Raw genomic sequence first — 24,620 nt, 5'->3', positions numbered from 1 at the left:
TTTATCCGTGTAAAAATAATAAACAGAAAAATAAGAAACTAGAAATTTTTTAAAATTTATTTTAAAAAGTTCCATAATAAAAATTAAAACTATTTCTGATGACAAATCGATTTTACACTTTGTTTATTTTTTTTACTTTTAATCGTTTAAGACATACAGTGTAAAATATTAACACGATAGCAGTTAATAACGTTATAACGAATGCTATTATGTCAATCAATGCAAGTTGCAGTGTGTTCAACCAGCGCGCTTCGGATGACATTTTCAAACCTTTGTGGCGGGCTGTACGTTCTATATGATAAATAGCAGTGTCCATTGGCGAGTGTTGACGGTCCCGCCATATTTCACTTAATTGTTTCGCACGGAAATGCATTCTGAAAAAAAAATAAAACACTTGCATAATTGTATTCTTTATTTTATCTGTGCTTTGGAAAATATAAATAATTTAGTAATTTTTAACTAGACCTGTGTCATAGATAACAGAGAATTTTAGAAACAATATATTTGTAGATGAAAAAGAAATAAGCAATGAAATATGTATATATATAGATAGATAGACATATATGTCTAGTTATACATTATTATGGTTATATTAAGCAGTGTAAGGGCAGCGGTTAGGACTGAGACTTGGATACGATCGCGGGTTCGATTTCTGGCATACAATCTTAAATAATTCAGAGTTTGTGCATTAATTATATAGGATTACCACTAGCCACACACACAAACATACTGCAATCGCTAACCCGTCTGCCAAGCTTGGCGATTATTGTAAATTATCTCATAGGTATCTCTTGAAGAACTAGTACTAATATATATCTGTCCAGCGCAGTGAGTTTAGTGTTTCTCCTTCGAACTTGCCAGCGAAGACAATATTATTAACATTTCGTATAACGTGAACAAAATATTCGCACAGAATAAAAAGACGGTGGAACTACTATGCTCTTTGATTTTCAAAGAACGAGTTTCGATTGACTTTATAAGGAATTATTAATCTTACCCAGGCGTTAATACATCTCTCAATGCTTTATACAACTGGATTTCATTTAGTTCGCTAAGACGTAGTACTCGTGCGAAGCCAGCATGCTTCGCGTGCTCTGCATTTCCGAACTGGTCTCCCAAGAGAGGCACGACCAAGACCGGGACGCCGGCCGAGACCGCCTCCGTGAGGCTAAGCATGCCTCCGTGTGTTATAAACGCTACGCAGTTGTTGTGGTCTGAAATCACGTAAATCACTCGATTTCAAGGCGATGATACTTAATATGATGTAAAAACTTTTTTCACCAAGTACTGTGTTACCTTTTATTGCCTGTGCCTATATAATGGTATATTATATAAGGGAGGCCAAGTTACTACAAGGCCATAATTAAAAAAAATTGTGAGCCACAATTAAATACGTACTTAAAAGTTTAGCAAAGAGTTTGTATATGAATCTATATTTATTAAAAATATCTTAGTGTTAATACACATTTTGTATAAAAGATAAAAATGGACATTAAAAATCAATATAAAATTTAGGTATTGAAAATTAAATACGTCTGTTACTTCTCTTGCAAATTCTTTAAAATTTGATGAAGTCAGTAATTCAAAAAAGCTTAGTTATTGAAAATAAAGTCTACTATCTCCATCCATGTAAAACACCGTCATCGGAATTTAGTTTGCGGAACTGAAGGCTTTGTCGTCCAATGCCTGTTGAACCCACGCGTGAAGGTAACAGTGTTTATGCGTGTGAGTGTAGATTGTAGCGAGTGTAAGTGTGCAACTTGGGCTAACAACGAGATGTACTCAGCAATCGAAGTTTGGATACGGATCCTCGGATCACCCTCTCTGAATGCGGTGGCGGGGAAGGGGGCGGCAGGCAAAGCGGATTGAGATAAAGATAAAACTTATATATTCAATATTAGAACTTTTAATAGTACTCTTATTGATCGTCAACTTTTTTATTATTCATTTATTTTCGTCTCTACTTTGCAAGGTGTTATAGTTGTGGAAAAAGAAGTAGGAAGAAACTTCACAACGACACATCTTTTCGAACTAATTGAACAATACAGATTTAGTAATATACACTGTGTCAGATAAAGCCTATATAAAAAGTACAAATTATAATAAAAAGTGATTCTGTTTTCTTTGCATCGCAGGCGTGTGTACGCGAGATGTTATAGGTGAAGTGGTTGTTGTTGAGGAGAGACATGCGTTTGCAGTTTTTTGAGAAGGGTGTGGTGTGGTGAATGGGTTCCGAAAATCCTGAGATGGGGTCGGTAAGGGCATTATTAGGAAGTGTTTTTCTGGTCTAGAAGGTATAGCGAGAGCAGGACAACTACAAAAGTGAAGAGAAATGAAGACGACTTTAAAAATGCAGTCGAGTCTAGAGAAATATAATTTACACTTACGCAATAAGTCGTATTGTGGTATCCATTTCATAATTCGTACGTTGTCTGGTAAATTGTCTATTTCCTTTTCAAATTTCCAAACTATCCGCTGCGGTAAACGTTCGAAGACGTTCAACAATACGCGTAGTTTCTCTCCGGGGAGCGACGAAGCTCTGATTAATGAACCGAAGCTGAACACTATGAAACCATGTTCTGCATTCGACACCCATTCTTTTATACCCTATAATAAAAATGACAAGATTGAGGAGACGAAATCCGAATCGAAGAAGGTCTTAAAGGATACACCGGAAAAAGACTATACCGACTATGTCAATGACTGGAAAAAACATTTAATGAAATCAGGCGTTACCTCGCGGAAGTCCATCCTAAGTTAGAAAAGGACCAATATTTAGCCACTTCCGCACATGCAGTGATAGTCGTGTAACAAAGTGCACCGCCCGCCAGCCCGCTGATAAATGCGTATGCGGCAAACAATGCGAATCACACAACCGCCACCGCCAAATTACTCAACACGTGTTTCACCCCTCCACGGGGCATCTTCAGGAGTTATGTTACACCGATTAGTGCTAAACACAGAGTTAGAGCCAAACTACCACTGCACTGCTGCACCAACTGCACGACTACCACTGCATGTGCGGAAGTGGCTAAATATTGGTCCTTCTCTTACTTTGGAAAAAAACGTTGGAAAGTGCATTTTATCGGACGGGGGCTACTCTAAAATGTATAAAATTGATTTGGAAGAATAAATAAAGGAATTACGTTTTATAAATATATTCTCCTTACTTTTTGATGACAGTATTATATGTACGTAAATGTATTTAAGCGCGTGGTACAAGGTATCAAAAGTTTCAAAAGCGCCTTATAAATCGGACATAAAAAGCGCCCCTGTTACAAAGTAACAGACTTCTAATTATGAAGTCTCTTATGCAGAGTATTAATATTCTTGTATGTCTTATAGATGTATGGGAATAGGACAAAATCACTCGATACTGTCATCTAAAGCAATTATTCGAGTAAACGTAATTATTAGAATGGTAATATTGGAGATGATTCCAGGTGGACAGATGACTTTATTAAGGTTGTCAGAAGACCCTGGATGCAGGACGCTCGTAGGATTGATGTGAGTATTATGAACGGAGGAACAAGTGAATATAGAAGAAAAGATATTAAAATTTGTTATTATTTTATATTTTTACTTACTACAGGTAGTTCTTGTATTCTCTTGTTGTGCAGATGAATTCCTCCTACTTCTATCACGGAAGGCGGCATCACTCTTACTCCGTTCCAAGAGTGATGTGTATTCACTAGCACAACACTTGCATTCTTTCCTATATCCTCTAATGGTGGCAGTCTTCTGTTTAACTTCTTCTCTAATAGCCTTTGCTCTTCATGACGTATTATTATCTCATACCAAATAGTATAGAAGAGTAAGAAGAATGTATTTTCTATACGTTGAGAGAGCGTCATTTCATCTACCAAAGGCAGAGTCATTCCTGGAACGTATGCTGGATTGTCTGGCGCCCCCACTCTTGACATTGACCAGGGCAACAAAGCGCACGACGACAAACCAACCGACGGTAGTCCATAATTATGGACTATTCCCAGCATACAATCGCTATTGAAATGTTCGACGATAATCAAGTCATAGTTCCCCTTCGCTTCAACAAATTCATCGAACATTCTCGACTCTAGTAGTACTCTGCATAATTTCAAATTCGATTTAGCTAAATGAGTAACAATCGGTATGTGCTCGAAATATCTCTCGAGGCCGTAGAATGAAAAATCGATACTTGCGAAATCGATTACTTCAACATTTAACGGCGTTAGACTACGCAGACTGATATCCCGTCGATTCGGATGCGGTTTTTGTCTCGGAAAGAAAGACACGACAGTTAAGTTGTGACCTCTAGATGTCAGTTCCTCAAGAATAGGTTCGAATACCATATGGTGACTTTTCCCTGGATACGGCAATAGGCAGAGTATGTTAAAACCTTCTGTTATGTGTAAATAAATCACTAGCAGAGAAACTAGTTTATACATCTTAGTTCTCTGAACGTGAACAGCACGAAATACGACCGTGTACTCGTCTCACGGCATTACAACTAAATCAACGTGACATAAATAATCCTCTGCAATTTCTGATCCAATAATAGCAATAGATAAACCGACTTGTGAACAAATTGATGTAATCAACAGAGAAATCGAGATACATAGAATAATAGGGCATAGAAAAATAAAGACATGTACAGATTTATTCAAAGTAAATATAAATAATCTTAGTGAAAAAGATTGTAAGAGATTTTTATTACTTTTCGTACGTTTTCATCGTCTTAAATAAAAGATAAATGATATTATTTAAGGTATGGATTGCATCTAACTTTATATTTAAACCGATCAAGGTAACTGAGAGCTGAAGTGCCTAAATCTATAAAAGGTAAGTTGAAAAATCACACCGCTTGCGCAGACTTTAGAAATCTTTTACGAGGTTGAGTGTAAGCTTTTGAAATTTGATTTCAAAGCCTACTCTAGACTTTCAACTATAGTTAAACGCACCTTTGGTAATTAAACTTTGGTGTATACATCTATAGCTAATTTCCGTTTGTTCACTAACTTATTACTTCTTAGTTCGATAGGTTGCAAATAAGTTGGCAAAAAGAAGCGTGTGTTTAGCGCCTGCGCATAGTTAACAATAAATGCTCGCGTAAGATAAGTGCACTACTATATTAGATAAAAAATGTAAGTAAAATGCATTTAAAAAATTAATATGATAATAATTGTTAAACAATTAAGGAATATTTCAATGACAGATATTCTTGGAGACAATCGGCTTCGCTTCCATCTGCACACGAGGTATAATACACCTTAAAAAGAAAATGTATATATAGCTTATTGAAAAAAACAGCTGTCGAGTTTCTTGGCACGTCTAAACATTTTTATTATTTTATTTTATATTAAAATTGCGTATTATCATTTTTGAAATGGACGTCCTATAGCTATAGGACGTCCATTTCTGGACATAGTTTCTCCATGTTGTGGGTCCATGTTTCTCGATGTCCTGTACCTATGCAGTCCGAAGTCGTCACTCCAGAACTTTAAAGCACCTTTAGCCATCAGATCCACGTGGTATTTGGTAGGCCCACTGTCATTTCAACTTTCTCATCAACTCGACTTACATCAATAGCAATTTCCTATTCCATTTTACTAACAATTTTTCGAGTCATTTTAGGCAAAGCACACTGGGAAGTAGACAAAATCGACACAAAAATTATACGAATTTTCATTTAATATTACAGTAAAATATTTTATTATACTTGATCGAAAACTACCAAAAGAGACATTGCGGTATAAAGACAACAATCAAATAGGGCACAGTTCGTGATGACTTGACAGTTACTGTAAAACAGACATAACATAAAAATGGATCCAATTCTAAAGCCGCGTCTACACGCAACAAAAACCTTAATAATCAGTTTGACCAAGCTAATAGTTTGACTTGGTTTGTATCGATGGTTATTTCCTTGATTTACGTTAGAATTATTCATGAAAAGAAGGTAATTTTTAGGTTATTTTGTAAGATTTATTTTTATGTTTCTGATGTTTTGTGTGTTCAGCACTAATAGTGCAGAAAGAAGGGAGATATAGGACGCATATTTATAATAATTATTCCAAGGTAAATTGACTTCAAATTGCCTTGTTATATTGTACAAATGTGGCATACCTGGTAACACGCGAGCCTCTGTGGCGAAATTTGGTGCTCTTTCACACAAGAATATACAAATTAACTGCAAATTAAAAAAATAAAGTGATTTTATACTATAAATTATGGTTTGAAATTTATCTTTAATTAAAAAGTAATACAATAGTTCTTTACTTATAAATGATTCAACATGTGGAATAGTATACAGGAGCTAAATTATTGTCAGCAGTACATCAAAAAGGGGAATTACACAGAAATATAATTCTTTATATACATCGGACGAAATAGAGCGCTCTACTATACGGACTATGTTTTTTGGTTGAACATTGTTTTTATAGTTTTAAATAGGTATAAATATGGGCTAAGCTTGATTAATACACACACCTGACGTATTGTTTAGCTTATTGTTACCTAGTCGGTTTTCGGAGCAAGGTGTGATCCTTTCCTCCGATGATATTTTATCCGAATAGATATCGGAGCTGGGAGGTCCTCCTCTCCCGGTTGGAGTCGCCGGTGCGTGCGGCGTTGCGTCGCGCACGGACACTTGGGCGGTGACGTCAGGTGAAGAATCTGACGTAATTTTTTTTAGTTTATTAGCTCGCGGATTTCGTATTCGCGGGCCCTGAGTCCGATGAAGCTGTAAAAGCCAAAACGGCTAACAGCGCGCATCAACATTCGAATATAGCTAATATACACACTTGTACTTCCGACTTCGTATTGTTATTACTTCCAAGATCTACCGGCTCTAGGAAAATTCCTAAACCACAACAAGTGTATTTGAAAAGTATGTTATATTGTTCTCGTTGTATACGTGTCATTTACAATATTTTTTGTAATGCTGTATGTCAAAATCTAATACAAAATATTTAATATTTAAATTGCACGACTTGCCTGCTTCTTTATCCGGTGCTGGCTTCAAATGAAATCGATATCGCGATGACCGCGCATATATGTGGCCCAGGTGATTTTCAAAATCAATTTTAGAGTTTACACAGGTCTGTAATTGCAATCAATCGATCAGTTGCAAGTGTGAACGCGGCATAATACATAAAGTGATTGTTGTAAAATTATATTTGTTATCGTGTGAAATGTGGTGCGACGGACCCCAAGTCGTAACCTTTGACAGCGCTTCGACGAAACTATTTACGTCTGCTTTGCTATCTTTTTATTTATTTACTATATATACTATCTTGTATGCTCTTATATGCTATCTTTTTATTGGAGATAAACAGCAACAAAAGGCAGTAAGAAAGTACAAACTTAGAAACTTATAAATATAAAATTAGTTACAATTGTTACCTTATATCTCACTAAGAACATTTAATGATTTATAGTCAAACAATGACAAAACAAATGCACAGGGATCAAAGATCCAGCGCATTCTGCATATCACACCGCAATAATTACGGATCACAGCAAGCAGTCACGTTCCAATCAGGTTCAAATTGTATTGTGTGTACTCAATAATTTCGATCGAAATTTTCTTTTAAAAGATACGAGAGAGCACGAGAATATATCAATATCATTAATATATGAATTGTGGAGGTCACACATCCTGTATAAGGGTGCACGTTTACCGATATTTGTCTGAGCCGTTGATAAAAAGAGGGATCTAAAACGCGTTCTTGCTGCAGGAATTCGAAAGTCATCATGTGATATAAAAACGAAAAAAATGTATATTAACGGTCCGTTTCCTAAACAAATCTCTTTTTTTTAAAGTGAGTCAGTTGTTTATGTTTTTTTCGCTCTTACTAAGCGCAGACAGTTGGAAGAGGGTTGCTGCTATTTGATACGGATCTTTCTTCTTCCAGCTGCGAGTCACGACAGCGTTTTATTATTAACAATTTTTCTTATACAATTTTCTCTTATGCGTAAATACAGCTAAAATTTATACATATAAATAATACAATTTGGAAGTTTTTCTCAATAACATATTTAATGGTACATTTTTTTATTTCAAGTCGCTGCCCAAGCGCTACAGACCGTTAAATGCCTTGAAGTTTATGTGCCGGGTCAACTCCGAGGTCCGGTAAGTTGAACGGAGATATATCAAGGTTTTCACATAAGGTCACGTGGTTACATCTTTTGGATTCAAATCGGGAGCAGTGTCCGAGTGAGTGGTAAAAAAGTTATGGAGCCGCAGTTAAAATTATTCGTACCCGGGTAGAATAGACACAGGCCAAGGATTTATGCGCTGCATATGCAAGCAAGAATATTCTATGTCAACAGCAAGTATCTAAAAAAAAAATTTTTTTGGTTATCTTGGTACCTCATTGGTATAATCAAAAAATAAATTAAGAATAGGCAAATAAAGGTCCAAGTCCTTTAACAGGTGAAATTAAGCTAATATTTTAATTCTTCGCGGCAGATAAATTTCAGTGTCCCACAATTTAGACCCACGTGGATTTCTGGAAGTCCACCTGAACAACTTTTGAAAATGGGTAAAAATTTTTTTAGTTACTGCACGTCTCTACGTATTTCTTTTCTGAAGTTTACAATAAAGATTTGACACTGGCTGTATCTTGATAGTTTTGTAATGGAATTTTTTTATTATGAAAGAAAAAGCAAGTGTAAATAAATAATATTTATTATCATTCGCTATGGTCATCAGCGAGGTCTCTACTTTGCTGTAAGCTCTCGCCCTGTCGCTCCGCCTCCACGACGGCCGTGAAGATGGCACCCGCGCGTAACTTCTTTAGGATCTTCTGGTCGTGGAACGAATGTGTATGCGCTGCTATCCTGTACACACGTGTTGATTTTTGAACATTCGACTGTCTCAAAATAAATTCCATATTAATACTAGCTGATCCCGCAAACGTTGTTTTGCAAAAAAAATTAAAGTTTTTAATTAACAAATGTAAGATAAGGGTTGATCGTAGAGGGGTGAAAATTTAGGTTTGTATACATACATTATGATACAGCATACAAAAATACATTTTTGTATGCTGTATCATAATAAAATAAAAACCAAAAAAATTGTCTAAAAAATTAAAAATAAAATTTAGGGGTGGACCACCCTTATCACTTAGGGGTATGGAAAATAGATAGTAGCCGATTCTCAGACATACTGAATACGCATGTAAAATTTGGTAAAAATCGGTCAAGCCGTTTCGGAGGAGTTCAAGTTCGAACACCGTGACACGAGAATTTTATATATGTTATTAGATTTATAAAGTAATTTAAATTTGTACAGATAATTACAATGTATCTGATAGATTGAAGAGCCTTCTCTATTACGAGATTTACTTATAATTTTATTTCATGGCCGCTATAAATCACGGGATCTTATATCTGACGAATAATTGGAAGTAGATGGCCGATTCCTATGTCCAGTAGTGGAACATATTACTGTTAAAATGATGACGTTGATAGATTATTTATGATATTTTTATGATAGATGATATTTGTCTCAAGTAAATTTTCAAACCTTTTACAATGTCACATCGAAAACCGTAGATTTACATAAGAAGCTTCTATAAGTATTATACATTGATAATTTTTTCTCCTAACTGATTCTCGCTGTGTCGAGTGAGGGGGGAGGAGGGTGACAGTTGCCGTGGCTTGATCACCCATTTTACGTGGAACCTAGATAGTCAGTCTGAGGTGTAAAAAATGACAGGGCAGTCGCTTTTATTAGACTTGATGACTTGACTTTAGGAGAGTTGGTGAGGTAAATTGTCATCAAAATCAAAGTATTTGAAAAAATATTTTTTGGTAACGTTAACAAAAAATTTTAGGATCTTTTTAAACATGTCAAAATTATTTAATTTATTTCTCAAAGATATGTTTGGTGGAGAAGGGACAAGAATTCTCGACTTACACCTTTTCTCTAAACCAGTCAAAGTATGGGCATTACTTACCTCTTTATAACAACATCGTCCTGTGTGATGACCAGCGCCGGGCAGCGTATGTTCTTGAGGTAGTCCACGCACCGCCATTGCCGGGACTTATTCCGGTTTGTGTACTTCAAGTAGTACATGTAGCGGTTGAGGATCATCTGCAGGGAGCCCTGATTCGAGACGGTGTACTGGAGAGCGTTCGCCTCTAAAAGCGAATTTTAACGAATATTATAGTTCATTCGCGTTAAGAATTTTTGTCCGTACGACTAACCTATAGTTATAATAGATAGTCAATTGATAGTGAAAAGATAAACACATTCCATTGATTACCGAGTGTGATTAGGCCCGCAGACAATGTTAACGCGAACGATATATACTTTAATTTTAGGTAAAATATATTTGGACTAACATTATCCGTCCATTTATTTATTACTTGATGATTTAAACCGCTACTCTTTATTTTAAAACAGATTAATTAATAAATTTGTTGGTCAACATATAGGTTTGCTATTTTATACTAAATTCACACGACTACACTTTTAACAAGTTTTTATTTCTAATCGACAATATATTCACCTTCGTTATCTACAACCTTTTGCTATCTAGTATACAAAATCAATGCCGGAGCGGTAAAAATCATTTGGTTTTTCTCTTACTTTCCATTCCCAATATATATATATATACTCATTTGTCCATAAAATTTTGAATAAATTAAGAAAACTACACAAAACACCTTAATTTGTAAAACTTATGAGCAAATTACTAGTCACGGTAAAAAATTTTTGAAAAAAACGCAAATGTTCATAATTTTCATAGTGTTGCCAACCCTAACATCACAAAAGTATTTCGTAGGTTGAACATCAGGGCTAACTCCAGTTAGAGGATAATCCACTATTGATAGCTAATATTTATACATAATTTAATCAATTCATTCATTGATACATACATTCCATTGTCGATTACTTCATTCATTCACTCATATATTTACATATATATTCACATTTAGTCCATACTTTATCAAGAGGTTATTTTTAATTATTATTTACCTGCCTCATTGTTGGGAGCGTTTGCAACTTTCACTTTTGATATGCCCATCCTTTGCAAATTATCGTTCACTTGCTGTTCTGGGGATAGAAGATCAATTATTAAAAAAAAATATACAATACAAACACACAAACCTCTTTTGTAACACTTCGATGTTTTCTTTGCCATGGACACTCATATTTAAACATATGAATAAAAATCATTTATTCAACTTTTAACCGAACTCTTATTGATCATCAAGTTATTATATTTTTTACTTTATTTTATTTTTGACTTTACTTTGCTTCCCAAAGTATTATAGTAAAAGAGAAGAAGCAGTAAGAAAATCCACAACAATTTCAAAACTCTAAGCAGATGTTCGGAGGCGGTTGAATTGTTGGTATAAGGAAAAATACTCATCAGAATCGATAAGCTAGATGAGATAAAACTTAAAATAAAACGTATTTTGCAGTATTATAACAGTCATATAGTCAAACAAATATATTTTTTTTTTAAATTAGTCCATAAGGTAAGTGGCAAGAAGAAAGAGCTGATCTAAATTTTTCAAAAATTTTCAATTTGCATCATTCAAACTGGAACATTGGGTAATTTACATACGCATATAATGATTAGTTGTATCACAGGGTTTAATATTGAGACCCTTATTATTTGGTTAGAGATATAAAAAGGTACAAGCCGTTAGACTTGGCCCCCACCAGGGGGGCCGACGACTTAGGAAGCATAGCCTTGCAGTGGCCGTCCATCGGCTGAAAAGAAGAATAAATAGCTTTGAAGTAGTGATTGCATAACTCATTTATCAGAAAAAAACTTCAAAACTAAACCTATTTCTAATCAGTATATATTAAGTGATCACAGAAAGATATTACCTTATATTACAAGCAACACAATAACTCCTGACAGTAAAAAGTCAATACAGATAGTAAACATAAATAAATGTATTTTTAAAACACTCTATTGGATGTATCTATACTGAAATCAATTATTTTAGTACAATGTACATTCTTATTTAAAGCGTGTACACTCAATCTATCATATGTATGTACATAACTTACCGATTAAATCTTTCTTCTCTATACATTCTTCATCATCTATTTGACTTCCATCCAAAAGTTTACCGTCTTCATCCATAGCTTCATCCAAGAATGTCTCCTGACACTCCTGTATCTCCTCTCCTTTTATATCCCTTGTATATTCTTCCTGGCTGTAATAGTGTTGTAAAATATTTGAGAAATATTCTATGGCTTTATTTTTTTTAAATATTCATTATTTAAAATTATTGAAAGTATACTTGTAAACATTATGAAATGATGTAATTAAAATTTTATAAGTGTTGATTGGTTATTTGGTGTAAATGGTTTTAAGATTTGCTGTCAATTCAGAATTAATAAATACAGCAATGATAATATAACATGAATAAGCATTTTCAAAGTTAAAATTAATTATTGTTTAGAATCCGTACTGATTTTGTACTATCAAGAGTTATTGGGCTCTCTACATTAAATAGAAAAAAATTAATTACTGTAACATGTTTCAGAGTGATCACTTTATACAGGCTGATTCGAAATAAGTATAAAAACTTTAAAGCTTTTTTTTTTGCAAATGATTTATACAACCTTCACTTAAAGGCTTTTTATACCTACAACCAATTGTCCTGTTACTAGCTGCCCCAATTATACAATAACATTTAATAGAATTCGCACAAATGTTTTTTTGTTAAAATCAAATGTATTTAATCGTTTTCACTTTATTTATTTCATCACCAAATGATTAAAAATATGATTTATTACTTTCATATATTGATTGTTTTAGTAATAATAATAACGTAATGGTAATATGGTAAAGTAAAGTGTTTTAAAAATTTCAATTAATGCATATTAAAATTATTTATTGTTTACTATCTATTCCCTGCAGACATTACAGAAAGATCATTTTAACAAGTTCGCGACGGGGTCTACCACCTGTTGTACATTCTTGTCTATCCTATGGGACGGGATGAACCACCGGTGTCAATCTAATAAAAAGGTAATTATTGTAATTAACAAATTAATTTACATATTTATTAACACAAGAGTATTATTCCTTTTTGTCAATTTCGCCCGATGGGATCGAGTACGACAAACAAGCTCGCCTCACGGTGCGGCCATTTAATTCAGGTCCCGTCGCGAACGTGCTAAACCAAATTATTAGAAATAGGAGTGAAAGTTTAAAGCTTCGTGCAAAGAAATAAGATAAGAAAAGGTCCAATATTTAGCCACTTCCGCACATGCAGTGGTAGTCGTGCAATAAAATGCACCGCCAAGCCAGATGCAGATGCAGAGTCAAGTCACAAGTCAGACTCTGTGTTTGGCACTAATGGGTGTAACATAACTCCTGAAGATGCCCCGTGGAGGGGTGAAACACGTGTTGAGTAATTTGGTGGTGGCAGTTGTGTGATTCGCATTTTTGCCGCATACGCATTCATCAGCGGGCTGGCGGGCGGTGCATTTCATTGCACGACTACCACTGCATGTGCGGAAGTGGCTAAATATTAGTCTTTTTCTTACTTAGGATGGACTTCTGCGAGGTAACGCCTGATTCCATTAAATAAGGAATTAGATATAGATTCACCCCTTTTAATACTATTAGACATAAAACAACTAATCATTCTGTATATAATTGCACAGATTTTCTAATTGGTTGTAATACAGGCTGATTAGAAATTGGTGACAAATGGGCTATACCAGTGGTGGTCAAACTGCGGCTCGCGAGCCACATGCGGTTCTTTGAACGATTATTTTTGACTCCGATTGACTTTTGAATTATATCAATATTTAAATCTATATAAACTATGTCAGCAACTGTGAAATTGAAACAAATTACTGGTGTGAATAATGATTATTATTATTCCACCATAAAATTAGCGAAATTCAAACACCGATCATAATAAACTAACCGGCATCTTAAGTATTATTAGGAGTGCTGTCATATACGTGTCCCATTATATCTAACTTTAATACACATATTTTGAATTTTTGTTCAAATAATTTCAACAAATATGATTTTTGTATAAAAAAAATTGTTTTGCGTGTTTTAATGCGTATTTAATTGCGGATCGAAAAAAAAATCAAATTTCAAATGGTTCGCACTATCAAAGAGCTTGGCCACCCCTGGACTATACATTCACTAGTTATAGCTTCTTTTACACCTATAACCAATCATCCTGTATATAAACTTTCTCTTTCGACATAAATTTCTTTTTTACTTTTTTTTAAAGACAGCTAAGCGGTGCTAATGTTTGACTACCGGCAGATGCAATAGAAGCTAGAATAAAAAAAATATATTCAAGGTCGAGTAAGCATAAAAAAAAGGAGGAATTAAATAAAAAAACTAAATGGAAATATTGTAAATAGTAAAAATATATGTATTAAAAATAGACCGTGATAAATTGTAAAAACTTAAAAAGACCTAAACTAAGTTATAAATAGAATAAAATTAAAGAATTTGTAGTCATTGCAGAACGAGATGAAGAAAGAATGGCATCGAACTAAAGGGAAATCTGGTATGAAAGGCCCTTCCCTTTTTTTGAGGAAATGTAGAATGCGAAAGAAAGAAAGATCTTATGTGGAATGATAGAAGATCGCAAAAATAAAAAAAAATTAACTAAAAAAAGTTATTAAAAGAAAAACAACGACTCTGTCTCTATAACTAGATGGAGTACGAGACGTCCCCAATAGCGGGATCCATAAAGAAATGTTTGGCTAGAAATATTCAATGTGCCTCATGATACATACAGACTTGTTTCTTCAGGAAGTTGTTCGGTCTCTTCATCATTTACTTCATCTAGGTAACGGTCGCCAGCTTCGACATGTGACTTATCACCACCTTCTCCGTCCTTCTGTTTCAACACGAGTGCCGACTGTAAATGCTGAAAGAAACTGTAATCTTTCATATACTTATTCTTAACAAGTTCACTTTTTTCAATTTATCTGTTTTATACAAAATGATTCAAATTTTGTATGTATAGCACAAAAATCCCTTGATTTTGTTAAAAAATGTACAGCAGAGAGTTGACGAATATATACGTCTTGTTGGTAGGTATAAATAACGCTTAGGAGCTATATTACATCATCGTCAGCGGCGCATCGAAAAGGGGAATTCTATATATCTATCTATCCATATATATAATTCTTTATATACATTGGGTGAATGGGAGCGCTCTACAATAATTCGACTTTTGGATCGGTATAAATATGGGCGAAGCGAATGAATATACACACTTTTATTTAGGACTTCGTGTTGTTATTACCTCTAAGAACTATCGGCCCTAGGAAGAATGCCAAAAACGTCGCGAAGGCGGCAGTCTGTCTGATCAATTGTACTTGTTCATTATTGTTAGTATACGTTAATGATTATAGTCATTACAGGCGACCCACACAATAATATAAAAAAATATTTCATCCTAGTATGTAGAAAATATATTTTCCCATCATCATTGACAGACGCCCAGTGCAAAGTGATCTGCTAAAGAAAGTGATGACGGGGCGGATCTCTGGTGAAGGTTCCTGAGTGGCGACCACGAGACGGTAGACGCGGGAAGTAACTAGATGACGACGTAGACTGGTCATCATCTTTGCGGGAGATAATTTCCCATGATATATAATAAATACATTAACACAACGTAGTTTTCTTTTTTTTAATTTAACAACTGAGGTTTTATCCTAAAGCTTTAGGTTTCTATCATATATATTTTAGTAATATTTACCATATCTTCCAAGCCTTTGATGTGCAATTCTTTACCTGCCTCAACCAATTCCTTTAAATTTTCAACTGTAACCAAAACTTCACCGGTATATACGTATTCTAATATGGCGGCTAGAGTTGTGTGGGATATTTTCTGAAATAAAAAAATGATTTATACTAACCACAATTTTTTTATTTATATTTTTGTTAACAAAGCAGATTACCAAATAGTAACCAATTTCCTTTGCCCAACAACAAAAAAAGTAAATTAAAAAAAAGTAGCTGTCAATTTTTTTGTTTTATTATACTCTGCCATTAGACAGTTATATCATAGCGCGCAACTGATAACCAATGCGACCTTGAGGTTCTGAAGCGGAGACTACAGATCGAACAGAACAGTACCACGTTTACTCATGAAGAAGACAGCGTTGTTAAGGTTGTTCCAAGACACTGGACGCGAGCCGCTTTTTGCCGGTCTTGTCGAAAATCTATGGAGGCCTATATCCAGTTGATGCCCTGGGGCTGAAATGATGATCATAGCACACGGAACAGACGGCTACTAAGAAAAGCTTAAGGTTCTGGGGTACAGACCACGGATCGACCAGCGGAGCATAGCAAGTCCACCCACAAGGAAGACAGAAAACCTTAAAGTCGTCGGAGTACACTGGATGCTAGCACCTTTCTAGAGGCCTTATCGAAAATCTATGGAGTAGGCCTATGTCCAGGAGACATCCTAGGGCTGAAATGATGATGATCACTAGGAAGAGCTTAAAGTTCTGGGATTGAGGCCACGGATCAACCAGCGAAGCATAGCAAGTCGACCCACAAGGAAGACAGAAAACCTTCTCAAAGTCTTCGGAGTACACTCGATGCGAGCACCTTTTCTAAAGACCCTATCGAAAATCTATGGAGTAGGCCTATGTCCAGAAGACATCCTAGGGCTGAAATTATGATCATCACTAGTAGGAGCTTAAGGTTCTGGGATTGAGGCCACGGATCAACCAGAGAAGCATAGCAAGTCCACCCACAAGGAATACAGAAAACCTTTTTAAAGAGCCGCTTTCACCACTCCTTTTGGAAATCTATGAAAGAAGCCTATATCCAGTGGACGTTATAAGGGTTGAAATGGTGATGATCATAGCACACTAAACAGATGGTCACTAGGAATAGCTTTTCCGGGGTGACTGACAAAGGTACAACATTGAGGAATATGGAAGACTTATTGGAAATCTACAGGTGAAGCCTATGTTCAGCAGTGGACATTCTATGGTTGAAATGGTGTTCAGCTTGGCAAGTTCTGTCCTATGCAGTGTGTTACAGTCTTTATATGTCGCCTCTGAAAACTTTGAGAAGTCTTATTTTGATAATCATTGTGATGTAACATAAATGAATTCTTATTGTTATGCTACTAAAACCTATTGTTAGTAATTATTTGTATTGTTATAAAAACATGTAATAAGACATCTGTGCATATTACATACTTTGCTATGAGTGTCATTGCATGCAACAATGAAATACGTAAAAAAATTCAATTTGTAATACATCATTAAGTACATTGATTGTACTATGGACTTTCCCACGTAACTGATTCAACATTCAACAATGTGTGTGAATATTGAATGTTCAATAGTAGATGCATGTAAAAAAATATGAACTAAAAATGTAATATAATTTTACAATATCTATTTTTCTAATTTTAATTAAACTAGACAAGAGACAGGAATGTATGGAATATGCTGATGAACACCCTTAATCAAAAAAGGGTCTAAATATAAAAAATGCTGTCCCCATGTACACAAGATGGGAGTTCTACGAGGGGTCCCCTATAGCAAGCGCCATAAAAATATCCTTAATACAATTGTTCAGAGGCAAAAGATTCTTGAAAAAAAATTTTATCCAGCCATCTTAATGTATATTTAATTATTACAGTGTAAATATTTATGTTAAAGGTAGCTTTATATATGGCCTGTAAAAATAAGGCTTGTTTTATTTTAATGAAAAAGGCAGCTATTAGTAAAACAAGTGCAACATATATACAAAATATGTTACTTTAGTTCATTACCATACATATACATAGGTCATTTGACAGTTATCACAGGTGTAGCATTTATATATAACTTACCAAAGATAGAAAATAAACAGGAAAAACTTACATTTAAAAATATGACAGGATGCTGACATTGAGCGGAAGAGATGAGATCTTTAATATAAGGACTCGCTAGAGCAATTATTATTTGGTGTACTCTCACAAAATGTCCATCTGCCGCAAGGGTCATGTCCACAAACTCACCATTCTGCAAGAGATTTTCATTCATGTATGTATAAGCTATATACACATTTATTTAGCCTTTATTGTCAACATTTTTTTTATCAAGTTTAAATACATAATAGTGAAAGTTTTTAGTTATTTACTACTGGAATGTTATACAATACAGTAGCCACATCCAGCTTTTCTTATAAATCTTATCAATGCTATAAACAGCTTTAGAAGCTATTGTAGAAACAGTTTTTAAAGGAAATACATAGAGAAATTTCATTTTTAACAAGATCATGGGCACAATATTTCTTATTTTTTTAATTTAACAAGTTAAGGTGAGATGTTGCTTTACTAGACTGTGAGTGGCAAATCATACTAAGAGAATATAGCAATACTAGCTGCTGGAAAGTAATGAAAAACACTTTTGATATGAAAAAAGTAGATCTAATAGCATTTAATAAGTGAAAGAGAGACAATTACATCTGATTGTGTGCAAATAGATTACAAAAATAGATTATTTTGTTTTTCAAGTATGTATGTAATGAGAATTATATATATTAATATATAATTCCAATTGCAACTACCATAATTTGAGAGCAAATATTACTTTAGGTAAGTGATTTTCTGAAATATATGTATTACCCGTAACAATTTATGGTACCTAAACATTTTCTCTCAATTCTGACCTCAATGGAAAGCTTACAGTCACTTAAAGACCCCAGAAGACCCCCAGTGTACCCCACACTCTGGATTTCATAACATGATTGAATTAGGAATATTGAGATCTGTAAGAGAATGAGCAGTGGTAGTCCAGAAGCAGAGGACAGACTTGCAATCTTAGGTCACAGGTTTGATTCCCAAAATATATTCTTATATTATTCACATTTTGTGAAATAAATTAATTGGATTGCTATTGCTATCAAACAAGTCTCCAGAGAATGGGCAGCAGCATTCTCTGTGTGCCATAATACCAAATCGTGATGGCCAACCCTTAGGGATAAGCCTATGCTTTGCAGTAGAAGCCTAAGGGCTGAATTGATGATGATATATCTCTTAAAAATATCTTATTAACAACTTCCATGATATTTAATAATATATTGGTTTTCAATAAGAGAAAGTAAGAATTTATTTATCATTATAAAAAGAGATACAATTTTTGAGCACAAAAAATCACCTAAATTTATATTTGTGCTAACAGAGTTAGCATTGAATAAAAAAAAGCAAAAATTAAAAATCAAGTTAGACTATGGTAATAAGTAAAAGAGCACATCTCTGTTTGGAATTGGCACTAAAAGTATGAGAGAGAGCATTTAAGTTCATCTTTCCTTAACATGTAGTCCTAGTTGGCAGGTCCTGTAGTCGTAGTTCCTTCACGTCTAGACGGGATCAACATCCCGCGAGTCTTCAACAAACTGATATGTATTAAAAAGCAATAAAATAAACATACATATTATCAGTACGAAGTATTAAAGCTCCACAAAATATATTTAGAAGCATAAAAAATGCGAATTACTTATGAAATTCTTATACAAATATTTACATTTATTGTCTTAATGTATAGCTAAAGATACAAGTAAATATCGGCACGAACCAGAATACGTTAAAGAAATATTGAATTCCATTTTAGATAATATTGTACTCTTTTAAAAATATATAAACAAAAAAGAATAACGAAGCTTAACTCTATAAACTAAAAAAAAACAAACATTGTTTAATAAAACTTAAACTTACTTGCTGCAAATTACTTAAACCAGAACAGATATTTTTTTCGTGTAGTTTGGACGTCAATGTGAACTGCGAGTTAGCCATCGGAATTGATTTTCAAACAAATTCCTATAATATTGTCAAATCGTAATAGTAAATTGAATTGTTGACAAACTAAACCATTTAAATGGTTCAATTTAATGACGCTTTTAGAACTTTGACATTATGTGACATTGACAGGAAAACGCAAATATGACAGTAACAGCAACGTTCGTTATTGTATAAGATAGCGCAAATTTTTAAACTGCTATACAGCTATTTTGATAGTTGAATTCATTTAATAAAAAACACTATCAACTATAATCGTAACAAAGATTGACCAATTTATTATTACATTTTAAATTTGGTTTTAATTTTTGTTTTACGCTTACGGATTTTGATGTTGTATTGAATGACTAATTTTCCTTTATATAAAAATTGGTCATTTAGTGTTTAACTTCAAGTTAATGTTTCCCTTAATTATTAAATAATTAATTCATAAATAAGAAATTACAATAATTCTACTTTTAAGCAACCATATTCTTTACATTAACATATTTTTTTATGTATGGTGTCCAAGAAAATGTTAAGAGATAAACAATTATAACTAACTTTCATAGACAAATAATAAAAGGGGAATTACAATATTAAAAATAGTAAAAGTGTTCTAGAACAGATTTTTATAGGTAAACAATGTCATAAATAAAACAACATATGATTCATAATTATTTTATACTGACTCCTTTTTGAGTAAGTGTATTATCTTCGTAAGTCTCAAGAACATCTGCTAAATGTTCATTGTCTCTAGGCTTTTTGAACTGTCTTCTCTTTTGTGAAGCCTTCTTTCGTTTAGGAGCAATTGGTTTCCTTGGTCCATGATCTTGCATAGATTTAATGCCTTGTTTTTCCAGGTATTCCTCGATCTTAGCGTCGTCCATTGCGTCTACGGCCGTAGCTCGCCATAATTTTACGAATTCTTCATCAACCTGTTAAAAGTTTCATTAACATTTAAGATGTTTACTAAAGTTGCAACTAGCCATAAATGATTAAAAAAAATTGTAACCATAATGTTTTGTGACAATAAGAATGTAAATAATATTAAAATGGCACCTACTTAAAAAAATTCAGATTATTATTCTGTAAAACAAATAAAAAATGAATGTAAAAAACACTTACATCCATAGTGGCAGTCTTGTCATTATAAAATAATATTTTCTTCTTATCTGTGGGCCTAGTTATATATAATATCTCTTGTGCTAAGTTTTTTAGAGCTCTATCACAATGTGGCAATGATTCCTGTACATCTTCTAGTAGAATTCCACCCAATCCTTTCAGATCATGCTGTTTTAATAACCTGTGAAAAAATTACACAGATTATATGTCATAAATAAGCATACTGTTAAAATAGTTGTAAATGTTATAAAGACAGACCTAAGTAGAGACTTTTTATCCTTAATTTTGTACACTGGTTTGAAATTATATTTCCCATCAGGGGTGCATTCTATTTTTGGATTGTTTTGTAGAGCCTCTGATTGTAGCCACTGAAACGAAAATTTGAAATATGTGTGATTAAAATGTAAATTTTTATTTAAAAGTGCTTTTTCCAGCAAAGAGATTTGATTCTTCATTAATAGTGTTTTAAGCAGTAGATAGATTTATATAAAAAAGTTCTTACTCTACAGATGTTTTCCAGAATTATGCTACATAATACTTCTGTATTACATTGAAGAAAATAAAAATTTTATAAAAAAAATGTACATAACAAACCTGCTTAACTTTACTCCCAACATCTAACTGATTGGTTTCGTCAAGTACCTCATCCAGGGTTAGTGGATGATCATCTCCGTCTTGGTGCCTAGCTCTCATGTGTCTCACAATCCTAGCAAGTACTCCAAACCGATAGGATGAGCTTCCAGTCATCGTTTTATAGCTGAAAGATGTTAATGAAATATAACATTTAATAAGTTTAACTTTTATTTATATCAGTGATTTACAAACGAATGAAACAAATTATTTATTTAATTTATGACAAATAAAGACTTATAAATAGATTAAATGACTAAAACAAAACTTATGAGAAAGTTATATATTGGCCCAATGTCATGCATATTTTGGCCTCTTTGTACAGGGTAATTGCTTTTAATTCTCTTACACATAACCAACACCTGTTGCCAATCATTTGAAGTATCCAATTGTATGAAGAGATTACTCTGAAAGTATTTTTTTTTATTGGAACATGATAGGCCAATAACACATATAACACAATTTTATTTATTATGTTTGCAACCATTGATTTTTGGATAGTGTATACTACACTTTAATCTTAAGCAAATGAGCTATATATTTACCCTTTTAAAGCTTTTACAACTATTACCAATTACTCAATAAGACGATCAAAGTTTTTTTTATTGACATACTGTGTGCCTCTTGGCATTTATAGCTTTGATCTGCAACAAGGTGCTTAACATGATTAGCAGAGACTGTTTTATGGTACCTGAGCTTAAGGAATCCTTTGCAAGCTCAGCTCAGTGGTTCTAAATATTCACGCTATTATTTACTCAAGATATATAGTAACTACCTTGATAAACGATTTGATAGAAATTTAAATCAATTTCTTTCCTGTAATTGAATTTTTCAAGATAGTCATGTAGGTTGTGCCCGAACAGTAGTTGAAGTAATTCATTCCTAATCTTTTCCTTTATTTTTAATATTCTTTATATTTCCCACTAGAAAATATATACACAGCGGCATAATAGTAAAGAAAAAAGTACAACGGGTGGACTTTATGTAAAATAATTTCTTTTCATTTTACCTATGAGAGACTTACTTCATAGTGACATGTTAACAATAAACTCCGTACTACAATAAAGAATGTAATTGCAATAGACTAAATTCTTTATTTTTAGACAACACTCGGCAAACTCAATATAATGCCTTAATAAAATTACACTCTTCTTGTTAAACCGTCTCCAATATTAATACCCGCTTTTATAATTATTTAATTCATGTTTACTTTTGCAACTAATTCAATAATTAGTTACAAAAGTATACTCACCAATATAATTTAATGATTACTAAAATATCAGATATTACACTTGATTTGCTTTTCAGAAATTTAATTATTTTGTTTCTAAGTTTGTCTGTATTTTTAAGTTTACTTTATTTTTTTTTTAATACCACTTACTTAGTAGCGTCAAGCTTTGGCTGGCTGCTAACAGAGCTCGAAGACTTTGATTTTTTCTTCGACTCATCTTTAAATTGAGAATCATCTTTTTTCTTCTTTTCTATACTGTAACAGATAAAAATCATATAATAACAAGGAAATTGTAATTCTTCTTTTTCAGACAATAATTTACAACTGTAAGTTATAGACCTCCTCGAGATTGCTTTGATGACCAAGCTTGTGCTCTCCTCATCAAGTGACTTCCTGCGATCTTAACTATGTTATCAGTACACCTTGTAGGGAATCCACCCACACCAATACAATACTAATTATAAGTTATTATTTACATTTTTTAATTTAATCATATAATTATGTATCCCGATTTCTTGGTGAAAGAATGTAAAAGAGTTTAATGATGTGAATAATTTTTCATTATGTGTATATTATGCATTAGTGCTTAATTATATTTATTAGTTAAGAAATTAATAATTTGCAAGATAGTCTTTTATTTACAATCTAAAAGAAGTGTACATGAAGTTTTCTATAAATTTACATAAAGTATTATAAAATAATGATTGTGTATAAAATTTTGTTTGAAAATTTAAGATAAATGATAAATCTCTTGTGATTTATATAAAATCACAAAGGATTTGTGTGAATTAATAAAAAAAAGTAAATTTATGACTAGTCAAATTAGGCTTGTATAATATGGAAGAATATTGTATTTGTTTATCTTTATTTCACTAATTCTGTTTAAAAAAAAAACTAACATCTTATAATGACAATTTATCAGTTTTTATTCATTATACCTTTGTAAACAATTTTGTATTGATATGTCAAAGTCAATTAAAAAGTAATTATTGACAAAATGTCAATCGTAGATTTACGCGATTTCGAAATTTAGTTTTTAAAAAATAAATTATTGAATTCATTGTTATATTAAGGATAAGCATCAATAAAGCGTTGTAATAAGTGGGAGCGAGAGGAGAGTGAAAGTAGGTGTCGTCGTAAGTGAATAAAATTAAACTAGTATTCCGGTAAGCAGTATGTAGTGCGTACCTTGGTGTTGCAAGTGCCTTTTTCTTGAATGCCTCCCGCTCGCGCAGCAGTGCCGGATCCATTATTAAGAACTTTTTAGGTCAGTGCTCTAGAAGAAGTAAGAAATTTACAATTATCTTATTATCTAAAGATATTATGTTAACATTCTATCAGACTTTGCATTTCACTTTTGTTTGATGTGAAACGTCAAAGTGACAATGTGTACTGGCATTTCATGCTTTTTGATTATATTGTATGAATGAACACAAGGTTTTTAGCCAAGTTTTTTTTTATCTTATATGTATACACAAAAACTCAACAATTTGAGTTTTGTTAATGTTTTTAAATTTTGAGTAATGTTCGAGAAAGTCTATTAAAAATTTTTGTTTACTTTTTTATTTATATTTTTACATTATGCGTTATTATATATTTAAAATTTTAAATTTAATAATTCATTAGAATCTACAAACAAAACGTTGAGTTTATGAGAAGATAAGTTTTCGAAACTTTACAACTATCGAAATGTTTATAATAATTTTATTAGTTTCGCTATTAAATATAATTTAGCAAAACTTCCTAAATATATAAAATAGTATATAAATCTTTGTAACCAAATGAAAACATACGATATTATAAACATTTTCATTATTCAGGTCGCATGCGAGTTACCTTAGTCACAAACTAAAGTACCGCCGATGCTCTTTTTCAATAAACCATAGTTTGTAATCCAATT

The 24,620-nt window shown here is 33.0% G+C and overlaps 4 protein-coding genes across 4 annotated transcripts in view; 1 reads left to right on the top strand and 3 right to left on the bottom strand.

Moving 5' to 3' along the window:
* Positions 1–112: 112 nt before the first annotated feature.
* Positions 113–4,457, bottom strand: LOC137932915 (UDP-glucosyltransferase 2-like). The gene is made up of 4 exons (XM_068776600.1): positions 3,588–4,457; positions 2,388–2,607; positions 998–1,214; positions 113–374 (listed from the first exon to the last, which is right to left on the bottom strand). Exons 1-4 carry the CDS (start codon positions 4,425–4,427, stop codon positions 113–115), a joined length of 1,539 nt encoding a protein of 512 aa, XP_068632701.1. The 5' UTR covers positions 4,428–4,457.
* A 4,218-nt stretch (positions 4,458–8,675) lies between these two features.
* On the bottom strand, positions 8,676–19,843 carry LOC137932955 (uncharacterized). Its single transcript, XM_068776646.1, has 8 exons — positions 19,675–19,843; positions 17,840–17,980; positions 15,709–15,840; positions 14,738–14,871; positions 12,020–12,168; positions 10,970–11,047; positions 9,945–10,128; positions 8,676–8,823 (listed from the first exon to the last, which is right to left on the bottom strand). Exons 1-8 carry the CDS (start codon positions 19,750–19,752, stop codon positions 8,676–8,678), a joined length of 1,044 nt encoding a protein of 347 aa, XP_068632747.1. The 5' UTR covers positions 19,753–19,843.
* A 568-nt stretch (positions 19,844–20,411) lies between these two features.
* TfIIEbeta (transcription factor IIEbeta) lies at positions 20,412–24,082 on the bottom strand. Its single transcript, XM_068776201.1, has 6 exons — positions 23,909–24,082; positions 22,871–22,975; positions 21,454–21,616; positions 21,118–21,227; positions 20,863–21,040; positions 20,412–20,672 (listed from the first exon to the last, which is right to left on the bottom strand). The coding sequence occupies exons 1-6, from the start codon at positions 23,968–23,970 to the stop codon at positions 20,412–20,414; spliced, it is 879 nt and encodes a 292-aa protein (XP_068632302.1). The 5' UTR covers positions 23,971–24,082.
* Hexo1 (Hexosaminidase 1) overlaps positions 23,917–24,620 on the top strand; it is a 40,558-nt gene continuing 39,854 nt past the window's right edge. Inside the window, exon 1 of the mRNA XM_068776200.1 lies at positions 23,917–24,005. The gene's annotated coding sequence lies outside the window, so the exon portion shown is untranslated. The remainder of the gene's footprint in view (positions 24,006–24,620) is intronic.

Source organism: Battus philenor, unplaced genomic scaffold (assembly GCF_028537555.1).
Source record: "Battus philenor isolate CCGP_79_NKW_IND1 unplaced genomic scaffold, ilBatPhil1.0.hap1 SCAF_12, whole genome shotgun sequence".
NCBI lineage: Eukaryota > Metazoa > Arthropoda > Insecta > Lepidoptera > Papilionidae > Battus > Battus philenor.
This window is presented reverse-complemented; position numbering and strand designations above follow the sequence as displayed.